Source organism: Seriola aureovittata, chromosome 7 (genome assembly GCF_021018895.1).
Source record: "Seriola aureovittata isolate HTS-2021-v1 ecotype China chromosome 7, ASM2101889v1, whole genome shotgun sequence".
In the NCBI taxonomy this organism is placed as follows: Eukaryota; Metazoa; Chordata; class Actinopteri; order Carangiformes; family Carangidae; genus Seriola; species Seriola aureovittata.
In genome coordinates this window covers 2,277,486-2,300,000 of record NC_079370.1, presented here as the reverse complement: position 1 = coordinate 2,300,000, position 22,515 = coordinate 2,277,486, and the positions used below count along the sequence as shown (strand labels likewise).

The 22,515-nt window shown below is 41.5% G+C and overlaps 1 protein-coding gene across 1 annotated transcript in view; it reads left to right on the top strand.

Annotated features, from left to right (window-relative positions):
- LOC130172316 (thrombospondin type-1 domain-containing protein 7A-like) overlaps positions 1-22,515 on the top strand; it is a 184,156-nt gene that overhangs the window by 65,671 nt on the left and 95,970 nt on the right. Inside the window, exons 5-8 of the mRNA XM_056380948.1 lie at positions 804-959; positions 3,371-3,574; positions 8,292-8,486; positions 12,605-12,836. Coding sequence (XP_056236923.1) covers positions 804-959; positions 3,371-3,574; positions 8,292-8,486; positions 12,605-12,836 — 787 coding nt within the window. The remainder of the gene's footprint in view (positions 1-803; positions 960-3,370; positions 3,575-8,291; positions 8,487-12,604; positions 12,837-22,515) is intronic.

Sequence of the window (22,515 nt, the reverse complement as noted above, 5' to 3'; positions counted from 1 at the left end):
AAAAAATCCTGCACGCACAGCTGGAAGATACAGTAGGTCTACTTTGAAATGACACTGACACCAACATACATACAAAATGTGCATGCATAAATGCATCAAGTCAGTATCTTCAGAAACTCCACACATCAAATGTATTTATCATGCCACGGCTCAGCAGAGAAATGTGATCTGCACAGTTGTCACAGAGCTGTGCCTTTGCATGGCGATAGCATCTCTCCATTTTATTTTCGACAAAGTTCCTCAGTGGGAGGTCAGACAGACACGCACTTACCAGTTGCATTATGGAAAGAGCTTTTTAAGTCCAGCGTGGCATGGAGAGGGAAAGCAGATGCCGAATCACACCTCATGGAATAATCTCCAGCCAAGATGTCGTCACCGTTTCTCTCACACCTTCAGTGTTGTATTGTTGAATCCTCTCTCCTGTCTCCGGCGAGAGTCGGTGGGCAGGACTCCACGATGTTTTATGTTGCTAGCAAGGCGCTGCACAAGATAATCACTGCTAATTTATCATTCTGACATGCTAACAGGGAGGCGATAAACAAAACAAAGGGATAATAGTGTCTACTTCACAGACATGCTTTGTTTTGTTTTTTGTTTTTTTTCCACCGTGGTTCTCATCTGCTCTCTATAGGGATTTTAATACCAGGAACAAAAGTAAATAAGCATTCTGTGTCCCTTGTTCCTGCTGGTTGTGATGCTGGTAAAAATACCCCACATAAAGACGAACCGGGATAGGATCAAAGTAAAGCAGGTTCATTTTATCTGCTGCTCATTTTCTGTTTTCCTTTTCTCCGTCTGCGCAGCCTCCCGCCCGGTGGAGAACAGGCTGTGCGAGGGGCCGATCCCAAACAGGTCTCAGCTGTGCCACATCCCCTGTCCCATCGACTGTGAGGTGTCGCCTTGGGGTGCCTGGGGGCCCTGCACCTTTGAAAACTGCAATGATCAGGCTGGAAAGAAAGGTACAAAGACATACATGCAAATAAATCATCATGGTTTGAAGGTGTCATTATGCCACATTTTAAACGTGATTATTATTTTTCTGAGTTATTGTGTGACATTGTTTTAAAGGTCCCATATAGTATAAAAGTAGATGTCCATGTGTAGTGTGATTATAGATCAGCTCTAGCTTCTATATTAATACTGTGAAAGTATCAAAGCCTCAGTCCACAGAGAAATGCACACAGCCTGTATTCAGAAACTGAGCCTTAAAACGACACGTCAGGACTTCTGGAACTTTGTGATGTCACAACAAAGCAGTCACCAAGCCCCGCCCACCAGGACCCACCATCCAAACCTTGCAGGATTTGGTTTCTCTGAGTGTTTTTACCTGAAATCTGCTATATTTTTATTCAGTCACTCAGAAAACAGTCAGCCAATCAGAAGAGAGGCTCAGAGCCTCCTCTCTTCTGATTGGCTCACTGACCTGTTGTTACTAGAGCTGTAGAAATGTAAAACTACATTGAGATGGTTTTTCATACTTAAAACCACTAATTTATCTTCTTATGGAGATCAACACTGGGAAACTATGGGACCTTTAAGACAGTAACTGCCACTGTCTCAGGCTAGTTGTAATGTTTGTCATTTTTTCAAATAAACCCCCCCCCCCGCTCATATTCACTTTCTTATTTTACTTTATCAAGTAATTAGTCCATTCCTTCATCCCTCTAACACTGAGTTTTATTTTGTGTTGAAAAAGCAGTGACCTCTTACTTTGTTCCTTTTTCTATTTTCCAGCAATTATACCAAAGTATTTAATTTAACGAGGAAATAACAAAGTAGATTATTATGCATATCTTATTTCAGTAACTTCCCGTGTGGTAAACAAAATGAATTTGATTTTATAGTGTAGTAAATGCTGTTCATGCTCCATCCAACACTTTATGTTTTTCTTTTTTTAAGAGAGCAATATAATCAGTATCCAGTACCGGATAAACATTATTATTGAGTCTGAAAGCATCTTCATTATAGTTTTTATTACATGACATTATTATTTTTATACTAGCTATAACTTCACCATATATGGTCATGAATAGTTAATGATTGAACGTCTGTAGTCATAGCAGGTCATCTTGTTAAAAATACATAGGATAAATTTGTGTGGGTGGTGGTGCGGCCATGTTAGAATTACATTTTCAACATAAAATGTGCATCTGTTATAACAACATCTGGCAGTTGTTCAATCAATGCATTCATAGTTTGGGAAAAATAAAATGTTTTTGCAAAATTACACATAAATCTAATGTGATATATTTGAAAAAGCCATTAGATGATCGACGTAGTGTTCACTGAAGCTTCAAAAACATGTCGTAGGCTGACTTCTGCATGACTTGGTTCATTGGTCACATGTGTATTGTAACTGTAAAAACTCACCGGAACAATATGGGCGGAGTGAGATTCCTGGTCGCCTCGAGCTCGCCCCAATTTTTTCTCATATTCCCATTAGTATTAATGAGTTGTCTGAGCAAGTCAGCCATCAAACCCAACCAAGCTAATCATGACCATCTATCATCAGTGGTGGAAGGAATACTTAGATCATTTACCTCAGTAAAAGTATCAGTACCACAGTATAAAAAGTCCTGGATCCAAATCCTACTTAAGTAACAGTACAAGAGTATTATCAGCACGTTGTACTTCAAGATTCAAAAGTAAGTAAGTAAGTGCTCTGTGACTGAACTATTATTATATGTCAGTATTAGCCTTTACTGATGTAGCTGGTTGATTCAACTACTTTATATACATTTAGTACAGTGATGCCCAACCTAAGGGTCTGCCCCCTCCAAAGGGTCACAAGATAAATCTGAAGGATTGTGAGATGATGAAAGAACAAAAAACTAATTTCAACTATAGAAAATTATATCATTTTTTTGGATTCTCCTGTATTTTAGATTTTGTTATGAAATACTGGATTTGACCTATTTGGACAGTTATTTAAATTAAACCCTGTGAGACGTTTAATGGGGAAAATATCTCGTTGGTGTAACCGCTATGTACATGTAGACATCTGTGACAATGGGCCCCAACTAGACACAGTTTTATTTTTTGTTTTTTTGGTAATTTTGTCACAAGTCAAAATGGTTGTAGCGATGAATTATGAGTTTATCATATTTTCTTACGTAAAATTCAACAAAATCTGAATTTCAAAATCTTAATCTTAGAAGTAACTTAGTTGCTAAAGATGTCAAATAAAATATAGTGGAGTAAAAAGATTTAAAGTGTAGTGGAGAGGAAGTGTGAGGTACCACATGTGTACTCATCACTGGCTATCGCACATATGAGGGAGAGTGTTCTGTAAATATACTGGTAATAGATTTGGTGTAATTCTCAATCACGGCAGCTAAGCACTGTCTTTGCACTCTTTGCCATGCTGCAGGTTTTAAACTGAGGAAGCGGCAAATCACCAACGAGCCAACGGGAGGGCCTGGAAACTGTCCGCACCTGGTGGAGGCGGTGCCGTGTGACGAGCCCAGTTGTTACGACTGGCAGCTGGTCGGCCTGGATCAGTGTGTTCCTGAAGACGAGAAGCCGTGTGGGCCCGGCAGTCAGCTCGCACAGGTCCAGTGTGTCAACAGCAACGGTGAGATGGGAGAATTCAGTCTCACTGTCCACGTAGATGATGAGATTTTACTGAAGCTGAATTTGCTGTCGATGATGCCTGAGTGGTTTGTTTGTGAGCATTTTCTTTCCGTAGAGGCTGTATGTGTTGATTGACCTTATCGAGCAAACTCCGACTCTCCATTTACTCATCTAAAGAGTGTGTTATGCTTTTGGTCCACCTCCGTTTGCACGGAAGTGCAGGTCTGACCTTGTGTGAAATATCCTATATTTTCAAAGTCACCTCTCTGCTGACCCCTCCAGCTCCGGCTGTACAGCTCTGTACGTGAGGAGACTTCCATGGCTGGACTTCTGCTTTGCCATTCATCAACTTTGCGAGGAGTTCTCTCCTGACTCCATTTCCTCTCTCCCTCCCTCCCTCCCCTCCCCTCCCCTCCCCTCCTCCCCTCTCCCCTCCCTGTTAAACCTCTCCTACTTTAACGCTTGCTCGATTCAGAGTTGCCACCTCTCTCACGCTGTCTGTCTCATTACAGTCTTCCTCTCTCTGCACGCACAATTAAACCTTACTCACACTAAATCAAATCAATCCTCCGTGGGTCTTGGGGTATCTCGTGCCCTTTGCGGCTCCTTTTTACTGCTACTCTTTAGTACTGTAAATCTTTAATATGAGGGCCGGTGGTGCAGAGATGCTTTCCAGTCTTTCTTATTGCTTTCAGGTTAAGCACAGATGTTAGACAAAATAAGGCACGACACATTATTGATTTTATTTCAGTTTGTCTTTCCTGGTGAGCTTTGGATTACATTACATGTTTATTCATCCAGCATGTAAAGTTAGACAGAGCTGCAGCACTAGGAATCTCATTCACTTCCTAATACACTCGGTAAATCTTCATTTTATGATCTGGTGCAATGACTGCGTTCCTGTTTTCGCCACTAGAGAACTTGATTTGTCCTTCTAACGTCGACCACAAATCACGGTTCATGCATCAGCTGCAGGTACTCGCTGAGGTTGGTCCAATGGATAACCCCCCCCCCCCCCCCCCCCCGTGCTGCAGGAGTAACACAAACTCTGCACTGTTCTTTCTCCCCCTGACTTCGGCTGATTGATCCCTCCCACGTTCAATCCCTCATCTGATGAAAATTGATTTGTTCTGTTTGGATTTTCAGCTCTCCTTTTTTTCGCCTCAGAGATTTTTCACTGCAATGTCGGCAGTATATTTTCTCCGAGTATGTCCCAGTCATAAAAGAAAAGGCCACACAGCCAGGCCCCAGACAACAGGCGAAGGTCGATACAAATGTTATTGAAACTGGCTATTGATATTCCCCGTGCTGACTGCCTGCCCACTTAGGCAGAGAGCTGTTTCTTCTCTGCACACTGAGCGCGGAGGTGTTCTTCTTGTGGTGGGTGTTCTGTTCATTCATGTTTTCTGTGTGGGAGCCTAAAAACTGCGAAGGGTTCCTTGTCACTTCTTATTTCCATGCCTTCTGAGTTCAGTCATGATTGGTTCACTGCATATCTGTCAAAGTGACATCTTAATGCAAAGTCAGGCCCGGTCTGACTTTTGAAGCTCAAGCGATTCTCCACTGCTTGAAATTTCGATTCAGCCATTGAAAGATTTACATTTTTCCTGAGTGTGTGCATCGCTTACAAAATAAGAATATTCTCTGCTTGGTTCATGGCAGCACACAAGGCAACAAGGACTGAATATGTGGGTTAATATCATTCACATATAGCTGGTTCATGCAGGGCCATTAATAAAACATGAACAGTAGTGTAAAAAATGTGGGATTCCCATGTGGATTTGCTCTTTGCATGTTCAATGCCACTTCAGTATGAAGATAGGCCAGAGTCAAAAGTGCATCAGTATGAATATTCTACAGATAATCCATAAAAAAGGCTCATAATCAGCTGCCAACATCAATATGAGAAACACGAGTGAAACATTTTAAATTATTTCTGTGGTAAAGTACAGCTTAGGTAAATCCAGGAAAATTGGATCAGCCCAGAAATGTCTTTGCTGTTGCTTTACAGATTCGTCGATTTAGTTTGTGATTAAACATTATTTGCAAATAAGGTTTCATCCAGTTTTAGTTACCATTCCTCTGCTCTCATCAACATAACAAGTTTTGATTACCTGAAGCAGCACAGAACATCTTCGTAATTCATCAATTTGTATTTGTATCCCCCATGAATCTTTAAATGAGATGCCACAGATCCTCCTTATGTTTGAAAACCTGGTCTGGTCTAGAACTGCTCTGTGCAAAACAATGTCAAAAGAGGAGAAGGTCAAAAGACTGAGAGTGGAGGAAAAATTACCTGGATCCTTTACCCATTTTAAGTAAAAGCACCAATACAACAATGTAAAAATACTGAATTACAGATAATAGTCAAAGATCATCCTCTGGGGCTGAAAAATGAAGCCAACACGGAAGTGACAAAAACTGCACTTCCACAAATGGCCACTAGAGTCTGGCTCCAAAAACAAGTCAATCTACATAGACTCCCATGTTAAAATGTCCAACTTTACAGCAGAAATAAACATTTCTACAGCCTGGTACAAAAACAGTTTTAGTCTTTATAGCTAATTTCCTCCTTCATGACACCTGTACGGACAGGTACATTTTTATATAACTCACCTGATTACATTTTATTGAGGTTCAAAGTCATGTATAATTGAGGCCGCTTTGAGTGACAGGTGGATGAGCATATGCTTGCCACAAACGAGCATACACCAAATCCTTGGCTCCACACATGCCCCACGTCTTTGCCCATGTTTGGATTAGCTGGGAGTTAGGCGGAGTCATGCAATGCCAAGATGGCAACAGTGGAGCAGCTCACTCAGAGCTTCAAAACCACACCTCAGACACCCGTGGGTGACGTCACGCAGGCTGAGTCCAGTTTTGTAATTGTCCTTTATTCACAATTACAAAATTACAATTACAAAAGTATTATGTGCAAAATATACTTAAAGTATCAAATGTAAAAGTACTCGCAATATTTCACTGTTGTAGCAGGTCAAAGTTGAACTACTTATAACTGTTCTTTATACAGTTAGGTCGTAATCCAGCCAACCTGGGGTCAAGCCCCTCCTCAGGGTCAAAGGTTAATCTGAGTAGTCATGAGATGATTAATAGGAGAGGAAAGAAGAAAAAAAAAGATTTGCTACCAAAAAAAAATAATCTGTGACAGTAATCTTTGTCAAATAAATGTAAACAAGTGAAACGTACATTATTTTCCTGTGTAATTTAGTGGCGTAGACGTATAAAGCAGCATAAAATAGAAATGATCAAGTAGAAAACAAGTACACACTCAAGATGAATCACTGGTAGAATAAATCCAGCCTCCTCTGCACAGAATCCCGTCTACCTGCTGTTTATGAAACAGCGTGCATCATGCATTTATTGTGTGTTTCAAATCTTCACCTCTTGTCTGCAGATTTCCTCCTAGTTTGTAAACCAGACACATGAGGTGAGCGAAGAATGCCAAGTCGATGCCTGTGCCAGTTTGGAGAATATCCCTCCCCAAGTTGTGTTGGGGAGAACAGACGTCTTAAGAAAACAAGCACGTCTCCGCAATTTGAAATGGGCTGTGTGCTTGACATTGTGCTATCAATTAAGACGCACAGCTGTTCATTTTCTCCGCTGCTCCCGCCGTGTTTTTACTGAAGTTTAGTTTGAGGGAGATAATTTGATTCTTGCAATGAATCTTTGAGCCTTCAAATTTATTCTCATCGCCCAAGTAACTACCCAATGTATCCAAAATTAGCGAGTAAACTTTTATCACATAATCAGGAAAAAAATTAACCTGCACTCAAAAATATAACGGAGGGTATTTTTATTGACACCGATAAAATCAACCTGTTTCACATAGGGCTCATTTTTTTCTCTCATTAAACTAGCAGCACATTTAATGACCTCCCTCTTCAGAGTTTGTGGTTTTAAATTTATTCTTTGGTGATTTGATATTTTCACAGATATATTAAGGACACAGCGTTGCACACTGTCACACACCCTAGGATTTAATTTGGGTAAATAGACCATCATCATAATGAGGAAAAGGTGACGCCTCAAATTTCAGCATTTTACATTGCTGCTTGTTAATGCAAGCAGGGTGATAAAGAGGCAACGATGTAGTAATACTAATGAGGATATCATGGTAATATTCATCCTTGATATAAAGGTTCTATGCTGTGAACGTTTTCACAGTATTAATGGGGTGATATCAGGACACTTCCTCATTTGGCAAATATTTCTTCTTTTCTGTTCATGTAATACAATCAAAATTCAATTTATAGGTAATTACCAATTTCTATTTCCTGGAAATGTCTTGTAATTGTGGTGGTTTAACAATGACATAGAACAAAGTTGCGTTGCATCTGGCTCACAAATATAAAAATACTATAATTATAATAAGTTAATACAGTTGGACGCAGTGAATTAAAGTGGAAATTCTGAATAAATTACATATCTGAATGCATCTAAAATTTTAAAAAACTGTGTGTGTGTGTGTGTGTGTGTGTGTGTGTGTGTGTGTGTGTGTGTGTGTGTGGTTTTACCCCAGTTCCCCAAGATTCTACCCCCATTATTACTGAGACTATTACCCTAATATATCCTTATTATTGTGAGCACATTAACACATTGTCAAGCCGTCATGTTTTCCCCGTTGCCACCTTGTAACAAAAGTTAATCACCCCTCTGTCACCGTCTTTGACCCTGTCGTATATTCTTCGTTTCCTCAGGAGGGGTGGTGGACAGAAACCTCTGCTCGTCCTCCCCGCCTCCGGAGCCCGTGCAGTGTGAGGTGCCTTGCTCAAGAGACTGTGTGCTCAGCGACTGGACCCCTTGGTCCACGTGCTCTCAGACCTGCTCCAGTAAGACCATCGAGGGGAAGCAGATGAGGACCCGCTCCATTCTGGCTTACAACGCCGGGGAAGGTGAGTCTCCACCTGCCGACAGCCTTCCGCGCCATCACGTATGGAAATGTATGCAGATGAGGCCTGGATATTGGCTTAGTCATGGCCTTTCAAGTTGTCCTCTGCTGTCACTCACTGAATGTCTGGATTTCACACTTGTCTGCATGTGCATTTGTCCTTATCTCAAACAGTCTGCTTATCTGTCCTGGTGATTATTTCTGTTGGTCTGTCTCCTCGCCTGACACTCACTTTTTATCTGTTTCTAAGATCATTTCTTTGCATATGCTTGTTCTCTCTGGTTTGAATCTGTGTGTGTGTGTGTGTGTGTGTGTCTGTGCGTCTGTGCGTCTTTCTTTTTGTCATGTCACCAAATGTTTTCCTGTGTCTTATCTGGGTGTGTGTTTTCCTCTCAGTCACTGCGATGGTTGTAGCCTGGATCACAGTGATGGAGGGTAACATTCGTAATTAAAGTTTGCTGGTAGCTGTTTTAAACCTCTAGCTATGTGTCTACATGTGGCAAAATGAAAATCGTTAGCTTGTTGTGCGATCTAAAAACTATGTACATTATCATAACAGCTTTAGGGTAACTTATAATTGATTTAGTAGTTATTCATCCAGTCTAGTCAAGGCGTGTTGGCCATGTGTGAAATAGCTTGATTGTCTTAGCAGTTTTCTGTTGTTCTGCAGTAGTATTAGTGTATGTACTGCATATCTCACCTGTCACATTAACATATCTAACATCTGTATTTATCAAAGGTCTTTCACGGGTGCCGAAGTTTCCAGAACTTTTTGGTAAATCTGTGACTTTAGACCAGAAATATAATAGTTGTACTTGAAGTAGCTTTAGAACGGAGGAGAAATAGAAAAGAAAAAACTATATTCAAGTATGTTCCTATGTCTATTCAGTCACATTTTTATGAACACACGTACTCAGTAACAATACCTGAAAAGAAGCTTTGTCACTCCACAACAGGTTCCCCCTGCGAACTAGATTATCTGATTAGATTTTGAGCTTCTTGGCAGATTCTGCAGCTGCTGTTTTGCATATTAATGAAGAAATAAAACTGTTTAAACTACAGGAACCCGAAGTTTTAAGATACAGGGTTCATATTAATATGCAACCAACAATATGCTGGCACAGAGTCGTGTGCCTAGCTAATTAATTCATTAATAAGCCTAATTAATGACCTGTTTAGCATAGCTGCTTATATTGAACTGCATGGTGATTATGATGGGACTTTATGAAGCCCAAGTGCCTCTTACTATTTGACATTCATCATTTGAATCATATTCAAGATGCGTCCTAAGTGGCGTTTGCTCCAGCTCCAGTAAATTGTAAATCTGTTCTGCAAATGTGAATACGTTTAAATAATCACACATGGAGTTTTGAAAGTAAAAACCAACTCAATGACTCTGTTTCTTACTACTGTCTCTTTGCTGGTTTTGTTTATTGCTCCATCATGTTTCTGTCTAAGGCTGCATCAGCTTTTCATACAGCCTTTTCAAGGTCATCGTTAGGCAGCCGCTCATGGTCATTTGAGGCACCATGTAATGCTTGTGTTGGGACGAGCATCGCCCCTGCTGTTACTCAGCTAAGCTGGCACGATGCCGTCAGCAGAAAAGAAGTCATTCTCAGTAACCGTTGGGTAGTCTGTGATTCAGGCCCAACTGTGTGCACACCGCCACTCATTACAGAGCTGGCTCTCTGTCAACTACAGCAGCGAAATACAGGTGCGAAGGACTCGCAGTCCTGCAATGCCTCTCAATCTTTGCTGAAAGCCCTAAGTGTCGGCAATTACTTTTAACCGGAGAGGGCTCTCTGAGTCCATCGACCCAACAACTGTCTGACTGACTGACTGCCGCCTCAGAAGACAAATGAGAGGGAGACAGACGTAAACGAGGGGGGGGGGGGTTGTAAAGGGGAATGAGAAAAACAATAGAGGTTGTACTCACAGAAGTAATGCACTGAGAGTCTGACCTATGACTTGCAGCTGGATTCAGCAAAAAAGGAGTATGAATAGTCTCCAGAAAACCAAAAGGCCTGCATGAGAGGAGCTAGTCATCCAGTGTGCGAACACACCTGCGTTTATGTTTTACCAATATCTATAATAAGAACGTCCAACTCAGTTGCACACAATGTTAAATTAACTGAAGCTGGTCTGTTAAACAGAATTAGTGGCATTAACATTTGTTGATGAAAACAACTTAACAGATTATTTTGATAGAAAACAACACAATAGATTTATGCACTGATAATGCAAATGCAGGCTGTATTTGGAGTCAGCGACTTAAGATAAAAAGTCATTTCAGATAGACAAAGGGGAAAGTTATCTGTATTCAGACTGGTGCTTTTCAGGGGCTTAAATTGATTTCTTGGCAGCACCTGCAGAATATTGAAATCACACCCGTCCAACTCACACCTCCAAAGTTTCCCAGATTATCTTGAGTTGACGGTTTCTGGGAACAATCGTTTCCAATATGCCCTTCAAAACAAATACCAACCTTTAACGCTAAAGACACTGAGGAAGAGGCAAAGAGGACTGATGACGCCAACAATGAATACGTGAATACGAAATATACTAAATACACTGAGCGTCAGTCAGTTATAATGATGATGATCAAATAAATAAAGAAGACGGCGCGGTGAAAAGAGCACGGTGACGTCTCGACTCTTTATCACAGTTCAGCACGTAAGATTGAGCAGCAGCCGCATACAAATCAATCAACCTGAGCCTCAGTGTGTAGCCTCAGGGAAACAAACTCTCACATCTCTCCTGAAACTTCATACCAGCTCCTTTATTGTTCATTTTCAAAGTTGTTTATTGCATCGCATTGTGCATAAGAATATATTCTTTAAGGTTTAATTCCTTGTGAAAATTGAGAACGTTTCACAACATTAAAATCTGGCTACATCTTTTTATTTGGCTGCCATTGAACATAAGGTTGGAAAAAGTTTATGGTTAGCTCCCACTTATGTAAATAAAATCCAGGTGTGCTTTGGCAAACAGCTATTATCATTTTGTTCCGCGCTGTCAAGTTACATATGCAGGTGAAAAGCTGCTGAAAGCGTCTCTTAAACAACAGGAAACTCTTACTATAAAGGTGCTTTTATGTGTGGGAGTGTAGGTTATACTCGGTGAGTTTCACAGATCCAGGAGTTTCAGGGAGAAAATAGGCTAACAGCAATTGTCAGACAGGTTGTGCTGGATTTAATAGAGCTTCTTACTGGAGGGAAAATGTGCTTAAGCCCCGAGTCTGAGAAGCATATAACCCGAGACGTATCATAACTCTGGTCTTGAGTTATGATATTTCTGAGGTACGATTATCAATGTGAAAAAACGGCTTGGTTACACTAATTGTCAATCCAACATGGCCACAGCTGATGAAGCTATTTATATTTCTAGTTTCTGTAAATCACCCTGTTGTTTTGATCCTGTGCTGAAGTGAATTGGTGAAATAAAATAAATTAGTCAGCTTGTGCTGCTGAGTTGGCTGGTGACGTGGCGACAGCGCAGTCCTCCTGAAACGGTGGCAGTAAAGCAGTATTAATTGTAGTAAACAGTAACATTGACATATTAACATTCATTCAATCTGTATTAAGCACATCACTCATGGGGGATCCATAGCAAGAAAACAAAGACAAAAGAGAGAGGAAGAAAAGAAACGAAACCCACATAACAGAATCAGATACCTACACATACATCTATAGATCAGATTTTGTATTATTATATATCATGTCAGTTGTTTAGTAAACAGTTAACTAGCTTTCAACCTCCTGTTAGCTCGGCTCGTCAGGGATCTTTAGCAGCTAAATGTTAAATTATGTTCATCACCTAGCTGCTAACTTTGCCACCTGCTGTTTGGGAAGGTAATGTGAAGAAGGTTTATTAGAGCCTTTTTATGCTGAAAGCAGCTACATGAAACAAGGTTGATGAGAGCAGTGAGTGTGAACCAGACCAGCAAAGTTTTGGACCATAAACCAAAATAATGAGCTAAATGTGCTGAGTTGGTAATTCTCTGTGGGTCTGTCATGACGAGCGACTTAACTGTCATTGTATAAGTAAAAGAAAGTGTTTGGTTTTTAGTTTCTATCCCGTACGTGAGAACAATCTTGACCCCCACTATGTTTTGGTTCTCAGGCGGCGCTCTGTGCCCCAACAGCAGCGCCCTTCAGGAGGTGCGGAACTGTAACGAACACGCCTGCACGGTTTACCACTGGCAGACCGGACCATGGGGCCCCTGTACCGAAGACCCCTCTTCTTCGTCCCTCAACTCCTCCAGCAGCAACGGTCAGGGCCCCTGCTCCATGGGAATGCAGACTCGCAAAGTCATCTGCGTGCGGGTCAACGTGGGACAGGTGCCTCCTAAGAAGTAAGTTATTTTTCACATTTTTTTTTTCTATCTGTTTTTCCATCTCGTTTATCCGTCTAACACTCGTGCATGTTTGCTTTTAACAGCTGTGTCTGTGCCATAAGGTTGCTTCATCCTGCAGCAGTCATATTTAGATGTAGTAGTTTTTTCCAGCCTCTGTGATTTGTAAGTGTGTATAACTGTGAAATCAGCTCCTGGAATATTGTGTTAGAGAGAAAATTGCTCACCTCTTAGAAGTAAAAATCCACTTGCTTTGAGCAGCAGTTCTCCATCATGTGTCATCAAGATCCAAGAGCAGGCGCGCTTTCATTTCAGACAAATCTCCAGAACAGCCGATTTCTACTGATTTGGACATTTTAATCCAAAATGGAGGAAACTAATCAGTGAAATCTAGAGGTGAGATCCGACAAACAGAAGACAAGGGGTGCTTCGGTTCCTTTTTGATGTGTGAACCAAGAAAAACCCGTTTTCCACTGTCAGGTCACAGAGATCTGTGAGCATCTGTTAGGATGAGGAGGCGAACAGAGTAAACATTTCTAAGTATGTTTTTGAAAAGCCAGTGGTAAACCGTCCATGGTAAGACTGAATGGTACATGCAGATTTGTGTGTGTGTGTGTGTGTGTGTGTGTGTGTGATATTGAGAGTGAGCGAGATTTAAAAACAAAGGAAGAGTCAGGAAGTGAGAGACAGATGAGAGAAGCAGCAGTGGCGGGAAGCAAAGTGACAGCAGGAGAGTAAAGCAAGTCAGAGAAGAAGAAAAAAACAAAACAAGGAGACGCTGACAAAGCAGGATAAGTAAGCTGAGCAAACTCTACGTGAAGTTACCTCCCAATTCATATCTTCCCTGCGCAGGCGACCACAGATAAATAAATAATCTCTCCGTCCCTGTAAGCCTAATTAACCCTGCCATTTTGGGCTCTGGTAATTTCTCATTGATGATAATGACAGTAATTAAATGGGACTGATACTTTAAGGCAATTTAATCATGAGGCAGATGAGAGACAAGATGTTTGTGGTGAGCTCTGAAAGACCACACTGCTTGAGGCAGATTCAAAATACGCTGTCGAGTTTACTTTAACATCCGCCGGAAAGTTCAGCTCTGGTCTGGTGTCAATTATCCTCGATGCTTCACTCCGTAACACAAGATAAAGGAGCGGATCTGCTTGTGTCATGTTCTGTGCAAACGACACCCAGAGTAGACGGATTTATTCCTCGGCCTCCTAATGTATGTTCTCCTTCGTTGAATGTGTTCCTTTAGTCTCTCACATTAGACAAGAAAATTCTTCTTCCTCCTGTATCACACCCCCCACCCTCAGGCGTAGTTATCAGTGAGGAGAGGATGGGAACATAAATTATTTAAAGGGTCGGAGTGCGTTGTGTACAAGGCAAATGTGATTCACAGGGAACAGCACTGGATAAAATGAAGATTAATGTCCAGTTCAGTGGCGGCTGGTTCAGCAGCTGACCCAGACGCAGCAGCTGCACTTATCGAGTTGCAGAAGAGAGGTCGAAGTCCAGGATGTATTTTACTTTTTAAACAGAGCAGAGACAAACACAAGCTCAGCGGGCTGGAGAGCAGCAGCAGGTAGAGGCGAGAAAGAGGTTTCGGTCGATTCGACTCCATTATGTTTTGTTTTGGCGGGTCTATAAATATATATAATAAGGATAATATAAATATAACACTATAGTAAAGTATCATTTGTTATAAGGGCAAAAGAACAACATGTAACAGTATCACTAATGAGGAGTGAAAAGAAGAGTGGACTCCCATCAACACCTACTCACCCACTCAGCAGGTGGTCACTGTAATTCACCTGAGCTGAGTCGGACTGAGCTTTAGAGTAATGAAGGTCACACACTCCACTTAAAATATTCCAGGAGCTGTTTCCAACCTGTGCACCATTTAATAGGGAAATGTTTTTTTTAGGTCACTTTTGTGATATGCAGTTACCACAGAATCTTTTTCTTTTTTGCTCGTAATGGATGAATCAGTGTGGCGCTGCTATGGTAACGGGAATCAAAACAGAGTCTGTTAGACCGAACAACACAAATAGTCGGACTATCAGACTGGCTGTAAATAAGTCCCTACTTTCCAAACCATTCATTTGAAGTGAAAACTGCAAAGTATCAGCCAAGCTGTTCGTTGTAAACATGTTGGGTTTTGAAGAGCTATTTCATGAATTCCCCTTGAGCAGCTGCAAATTTGTTGTTTTTAGTGAAATATCTCAATAACATTTGGATGGATTGCCTTAAAATTTTATTCAAACATCCATGTCCCGGTTTGGATGAATTGTAATAAGTTTGGTAATTTTTCATCTAGTCTAATGACCCCATACCTGCAGAAGTGGTGGAGCAGGTTAAGTTTGCGTCAGGAAGGGCATCCAGCTTAAAACCTCTGCCTAATCAATATGTGGACGGTGATCCGCTGTGTTGACCCCTTACAGGAGCAGCTGGAAGACAACGATCTGTAGAAGTAATGATATTCCAATCATCTGTACCTTGACTTTGGTGTTAATTAGCAATGTTAGCATGCTAACGCACTACACTAAGGCTGTGAACATGGTTAACATTATACCCAATGGATAGCAGCATGCTACCATGCTTAAGTTAGCATTTAGCTCAAATTACTCCATGCTTTATTCATCCTGATGAAGGCAAGATATCCAGAAACATTTGTAGAATAAAGCATGGTGTACTGGAGAAGAGTTGTGCCAACTGTTTTAAATTTAATGAATATTTTTAGTAGAACAACAACTCTTCTTAAAAATGCACTGTGTTTGAGGTGGAAAGCCTTTCAGAAGTCAGTCTTTCAGCATAACCTCTTGACATTACTAGTTTTAATCCATCCAGAGGGATATATGAAAAAGTTGGTAGTGTCCTCAGGTTATACTGTCTGGAGTGGCAGAGGAGAAAATCTGTTGTATGCAGTTATCTTGGCATGTTGCTTCAGCGGTTTAAGGAGTGGGAGAATTGTTCTTGGATTTTCACTTGTAACATTCAGGCAATCTTAAGCTCTTAACGACAGTTTGCTGAATGAGAGTCTAAGCTCTGATTTAGGGATGAACCCTCTACATTTGCACTGCCTTTCAGTCACACCACGCAACCACACTGTTGAATTGTAAGGTGACATTATAGATTGCAAATACCTGTTGTGCCCAGGGTTCAGCAGCTGAGCATTTGTTAACCAGTCAGTCAGTTTCAGTCAGTTCCCCCCCCCCCCACCATTGTTGGGAAGAGTCGTACAGCCGTATGGCCTGGGGGAGAAATCTAAGTCTGTCTGAGGAGCAGGGCTGGGACAGCAGTCTGCCGCTGAACAAACTCCTCTGCCTGGCGAATGTGGGAGTTGTCCAAGATGGACAGCAGTTTATCCAGGGCAGTTTATCACCTGGGAGTCCAGCTCCGTGGCCACCACAGAGCCAGCCCTCCTCACAGACTGTAAAAAGCAGTAGTTTCTTACAGACGTTGAAGGACCTCAGCCTCTTCAGGAAATAAAGACAGTCCTTATAGGTCCTGACCCCTTCCACCTCCCTAGCTGAGAGCTGTGGACCTTAATAGACAAAACATAACTAAGTCAAATGATCCACAATGGTCTGGACTACAGAAAAAAAAAGGTGGATCTGTCATCACAGCCTCAGTCTCCATCTGCCTGGAGGCAAAAGCAAAGACTGACAGGTCCTGTGACTGCTGTCAAACAGGGGTCTCTCACAGACTGTGAGGCTTGTTTTCACCCGTCTTCATGGACCAGTGGTGCTGTCCATGGTGCTGAAGAAGCTGCTCTTGTTCTGCCGCTGCCTGTATTCAACCTCAGCTATGCCTCAGTGTCTATTATTATATCCCTTTTGCAGCCACTCTGACTGTTGCAACCCTTCAAAGATGTTTGTTCAGAGTCCTGAGGTGGATTTTCATCAGGCCACAGTCACTGGCAGAGGCCCAGTAACTGGCTGTGAGTCTCTGGGTCTCTGGGTGTGCAATATTGCTCTTTTATTGTAGCTGTGAACGCATAAAAGTGTTCTGGTTGTTGTTCAGAACTATCACACACACACACACACACACACACACACACACAAACCCCTCATGGGGAAATTACTTTGACTCTTCAACTCGCAATGACAAATGTTGCCACCAAGATGGGTCCTATTAGGTTGATTGCCAATTAGCTGCATTTGTCTGCTATAAAAGAGGCCTGGCAATCAACCCTTTGATAAGTAAGTGTTCAAAGCAACATGAGACAGTTAACAGAGCTGGAAGAGGCCAAATCATCACAACATGCATGACAAAACAAAAACAAGTAAAACTTTTAATATGTTGACAGCAACAGTTTTACAAAATATAATGACAACAATCTGCAATGAGTCAGATGTCAAAAGCTGATAGGAACAAAGGACTTACACAATATGAGTGTTGGAAATACATCTTATTGGTACCCAGTTTAATGAGACTGTCCTCCCAGTAAAGTGCATCTGTTGAGGAGGTTGGGGTGGATGTTCCTTCTCTTTAGACCAAATATGATTTGATTTTATGATTAATAATTGATGATTTAAATGATGCCTTTAACAACACCACAGTGCTGTCCTCTCAGCCCTCTCCAGGAGATTTAGCAACCATTCGTTGTTACAGCAACCAGGAGCACTAACGGACCAAGTGACATCAGTCGCCTTGATTATGACCCCGCAGAGGTCTTCCCACCAGTCAATCAGAAACGATTCAGCCTCTTGATCAGGAGGTGAAACATCTTCAAGTATCTATAATCAAGTCCAGTTGCCCTCGATTCACCTTGAATCACGGTTAACTGGATGACTGAGAGTCTTCACAGGCTGATGCCACTCTGACGTTAAGGACGTCAAAACACTTCTATTTGTCGTTCTGGAGGGCTTAGATATTTTGTCATTTCATTTGAGGGAGCTGTTGGTGTAATAGGATTGGTAATATAGTTGTGCATAAACTGTAGTCTGTAGTAGAGTTTATTTTGTCTCACCCTGTAAATTTGACAGACAGCTCTGGCATGTGTCCCAGACTCAGCAGAATCAAAACCCATCTGGATGAGGCCGACACTTACTTTGTTTCACCTTGCATTCAGCACTTTAATAGCCAACCTTAAAAAACCCTCCAAAAGGCTCCATCATCTGTTCTCAACTTCAAAAAATATACGTACAGATCCATGTATGTGAAGGGAAATAGAACTGCCTTTGCAAAGATGAACAGTGGTCAGAGGTTGACAGTACCAGTCTGGATGTACAGTATATAAAGGGTAAACCAATACACATATTTGTTGTCAGTTTTTATTTGCAATATATTTTTATTGAAAGACAGTAACAACACATACAGATCCCTGTCTTCATGTTAATATCATGGTCGTAAATATGAGTCAATCAAACATTAAAGAGGGAAAAACTGGCCTCTCGTAGTTGCTTTGTAATATTTGCCAGCAGCACCGCCCTGGGATGATACACAAAAGACTGCAGTGACAGAACTTGTTCAGTACAGCTGAGACAATTAGTCGATTCATTGAATGACAGAAAAATCTGTCATAATTTAAGCCAAAAAATGTTAAATATTTCCTCATTTGAGCCCCTCAGATGTTAGGATATGCCTCGTTCCCTTTCCAATATGAGAGTAAGATTAATATTTTTTTGGTTATGGACAACCCGAGAGACTTGATGAGCATTTTTCAATACTACTTCAAGACTTTTTAAGGAGCGAAAGGCCCAGAGAATAAGTTTAATAAGTCATATAAAGCAGTGTTCTTCTCTCAAAGGACATTCCCTCATTTGGTGTGTTGATGATGGCCGTGGAGAGCGCCGTCTAACGTGTCTCATCAAAGATTCCCACAGGTGTTCAGCTGGGTTTAGGTCTGCTAAAACATCGCACCATCCACTGATCCCTTGAACCCTGTGTGCCATCATCTGAATTCATTAAGTTCCTCCACTCATTTATCCAGGTTTCTCTACACGATGTGTAACGGTTACGGTCCTTCTTTCATGAAGGCGTTTGATACCTTGTATTTGACATAGACCTTAATGGCGTATGTCTCAGACTGCAAGATTAAACAAACTGAGAGAATAAGGAATGAAACAGCTCTGGTCTCCTGGCCATTTGTTGCTGAGGGGCAGTATTTCCTATGCTGTACTCAGGAATGATTATGTTTTTGTTTTGTTTTTTTCCCATCCTGCATGTCTTCATCCAACTGGCAGGTATTCTTGATCAGTGCACCCATGGGATCCCAGTAGAACAAATAAACATGGCCGCCTGCACCCTGCATATGCAGATGTGCCCTGTCTCATTCACAGATGGATCTGAGCTGTCTTCCTCCTGCAGCCTCAGGCAGTGAACCTCACAGAGTGCATGTCACACACACACACACACACACACACACACACACAACACACACACACACACACACACAAACACACACACACACACACACATTAACACTGACTGTCAGAGCCCAATAGAAACCACAGACACAACAGAGACAAATATGCCAGTGCCTCAGGGTTGGGCTGCTATCATCCTATCGAGAAAGCTGTTGTGGTGTGAGGAAAAAACAACAACGTCTGCTTATTGATTCTGACAGTCTGCGTGCTGAATGGTACCAAATGTGTGTTTGTATAATCGCATTGATGCTGCGGAATCTGTGAAAAAGGAAAGTGAATGATTCATGGTTATGATGTTCGACAGGAGCTGTATTAAGCCCAGTCAATCATCTCCCCGCCGTGTTTTCTAATAAAGGCCGTGTTCACTCCTTGTTTTTGACTGTGATAGAAACAGTAGCTGAGGGGCCTCCAAGATGGAGGCCAAAGACACCACTGAAAGGATCCTTGAAGAACTGCAACTGTTTTATGCTAAATTAAACAAATGATGTTCTTGTTTTGTAGTCCGTAATTTTAATAATGAAATTAATTAGGCCTTATCTTTTCCCACCAGACCTTCATTTCTGTGTGTGCGTGCACTCTTTTAAAACTACTGACAGTTCTTCTCTTTGAATCTCCTCTCTTCATCCTGCTCAACCATCTGCTCATTTTTTTTTTTTTTCAAAAAAGAAGCGTCTCGCTGAACAGATTACTCAGCGCGCTAATAGCAGCAAGCAAAACATGAGCATTAGCCCGGCTGCTCATCTTAATGTCGTGCTTTGGGACAAGCTCCCAGTGCCGTGTTGTGTATGTCTTTTTTTTTTTTCCTCGCTACAATTCATGACATTTAAAGATCATTATGAGATTGTGACACTGACTGGAACCAGCGAGTCAGTTAAAACCACATGCCATTAGTGGGTGTCTTTATTCATTTCAGTGCAGTGCATTTCCACAGCGATAAACACACAAATGGATAATAGAAAATTGTGCAGTTAGGATAAAATACCCCAAGCTCCTTGTAAATAACGTTTTTTTTTTCTTTTCTTTTTTTCTTCAAACAAACAATAAAAACAATGTGACAAGCAAAAGATAATAGAATTTAATATTACAAAGAATTACAGCAGGAGAAATAAAGGAGTAAAGCAGCGGAACAACAAAAATGTATACATAATAAAAAATGCATGAACGACAATACAGTATTACAGCTAGCTTTCACACCCCCACGGACAGAGTCTTCCAGCCAAGCATTGTGCTGGAAGTACTCTGGCTGGTATTGTGTTTCTGCCAACAAACATGGCCTCTTTCTCTCCCTGAAAACTGGAATTTAATTGGATTTTAATCATCGAAATTTGGATAATACCCATCATTAGCAGGGCTACAATATAATTAGACTAAAAAGGGAGCCTCTATCCGCAGAGGGAAACCTGCTATGAGTCAACTCCTCGCCCTGTGTTTAAAACACTTAAAACATGCAGGTCGGTCACAAAGGGGAGAGCAGAGATCAAAAGTAGGAGTGAAAGCTGCACTACATGAGATTGTTACAGTAAATGAAGAGAAAAGCACCTGTCCCTCTTCACCCTATCTACCTCTGTAGGAGTCAGACATGGATACTGAGGGGAAGTGACCGTCCACCCAGTTGTTTTTTTTTGCCCTAATTGATCTAATTTAGGTTTTCCAGAAGTGAGGCTGTAAAAATTTGACCAGAATCAGTGGAGCTTAAGAGATTTCTTCACTGTGAAGTGGGTTTTTTCTCTCAGGTCAGATCAGGTTACTTTGTCTGTAACTTTGTTTTGCAGTAAAAAAGAGTCATCAGTCTTACACATTCACAACATCACGAACATGTTTGCAACAAACCAGCATGTTTACATCCTGTATTTTGTACTGATGTTCATTAACATGTATTGTCCCTGTCAGATAAACTAATAGATGAATAAAACGTATTCATATGAGTGATGGCTGCTGGAGCAAAGCTCTCTTTATACCGTTTTGATCTGCACTTTGGGACGATGAACCTTCCTCCAGGAGGAAGAAGCTGAAATTCACCGTTCAGAGGAAACGAGCTGCTCTCCGCTGTAACTGTCTGCTGTACAGGGACGCGAGGTTAATCTGTGACTCACCAATCAGCTTACTGGCCCATTTAACAATTTGATTCAGAGGATCCCCGTTCTGTAAAGATAGGTTTCCAAACCATGACGCCAGAGAGAAACGTAAAGTTGACTGGACAGAGTCACAGCAGAATAAGGTCATCGCGGTCCTGTCCCTGTGGAAATACAACAGTTTCCTCAGACACAACAAACTTCCTTCTTGCAGACAGCTTCACAATTTTCTTCAAAGTTCAGTTTTGTGTCCCAAATGTCCCATGGTATTTGTAAGATAAACTCATGACAACTGTCTGCCCAACAGGTGAATGATACAGCAGCTCAGACACTGCAGAGCCCACTGATATAAGGCTGCCGTTCTCAAACTGATGCAACACAACCACAGCCTTTTGTTTTTATTCCATAGATAGATAGATGCTTTATTTATAGAGAGAGGCTGTAACCACAACTGTACAAAATCGCACAACAAGAACAATTACACTTAAAGGATAGTGAAAAGGTCTTTGTCCAGTCTGAGCATGCAGCTCACCAGTCTGCAGCCAGGCTAAAACATAGACAGAGACAACAAACACGTCATATTTCTCTCCATATTCACACCTATGGATAATTCTAATTTTCCAGCTCACAACACCTGCGTGTTTTAGAGCTGTGAGAGAGAATTGCAGCACCCAGAGGAAACCCACACCGACAGAGAGAGAGGGGGGAGGGGCAGCAGCAGCAGCAGCAGTCGAAGGCTCATTAGATGAAGGAACTAAAATGTTATGATTCAGTAAGAGATCGTAGTCTTGCCTGGGCAACCAAAAATAAAAATCAATGTTGACTGCTGGTAGGAGACAAGATGTGAACAATGGCGTCCCAAGTTGCAGTCACTCACTTTGCATGCCCAGCCCTCCACCCTGTCTCCACCCTCACCTCTGGGAGACAACAGTAATAATTCAATCGAAACCAGGAGAAACTTTTATTTTTGTTGGGTTTTTTTTTTTCCTTGTCAGCAAAAAAAGGTAAACAGAGGTTGTGTGAGGCGTTTAAAACCAACAATCAATGCGGTTGTTTCTCTGGTGAGGACCCAACTCGCCAGAACATTAGCTTAGTGTTTGTGTAGTGGAGCAACTGGGGGAAGAAGCACACTGAGAAGGTGAAATCTAAAACACCGGCAATCTGCACTTCACAGTCCCCTAAGGTTTAGTTTTGGTATTCAGAGCGAGTTCTTCCCGCTTCAAAGGCAAAAGT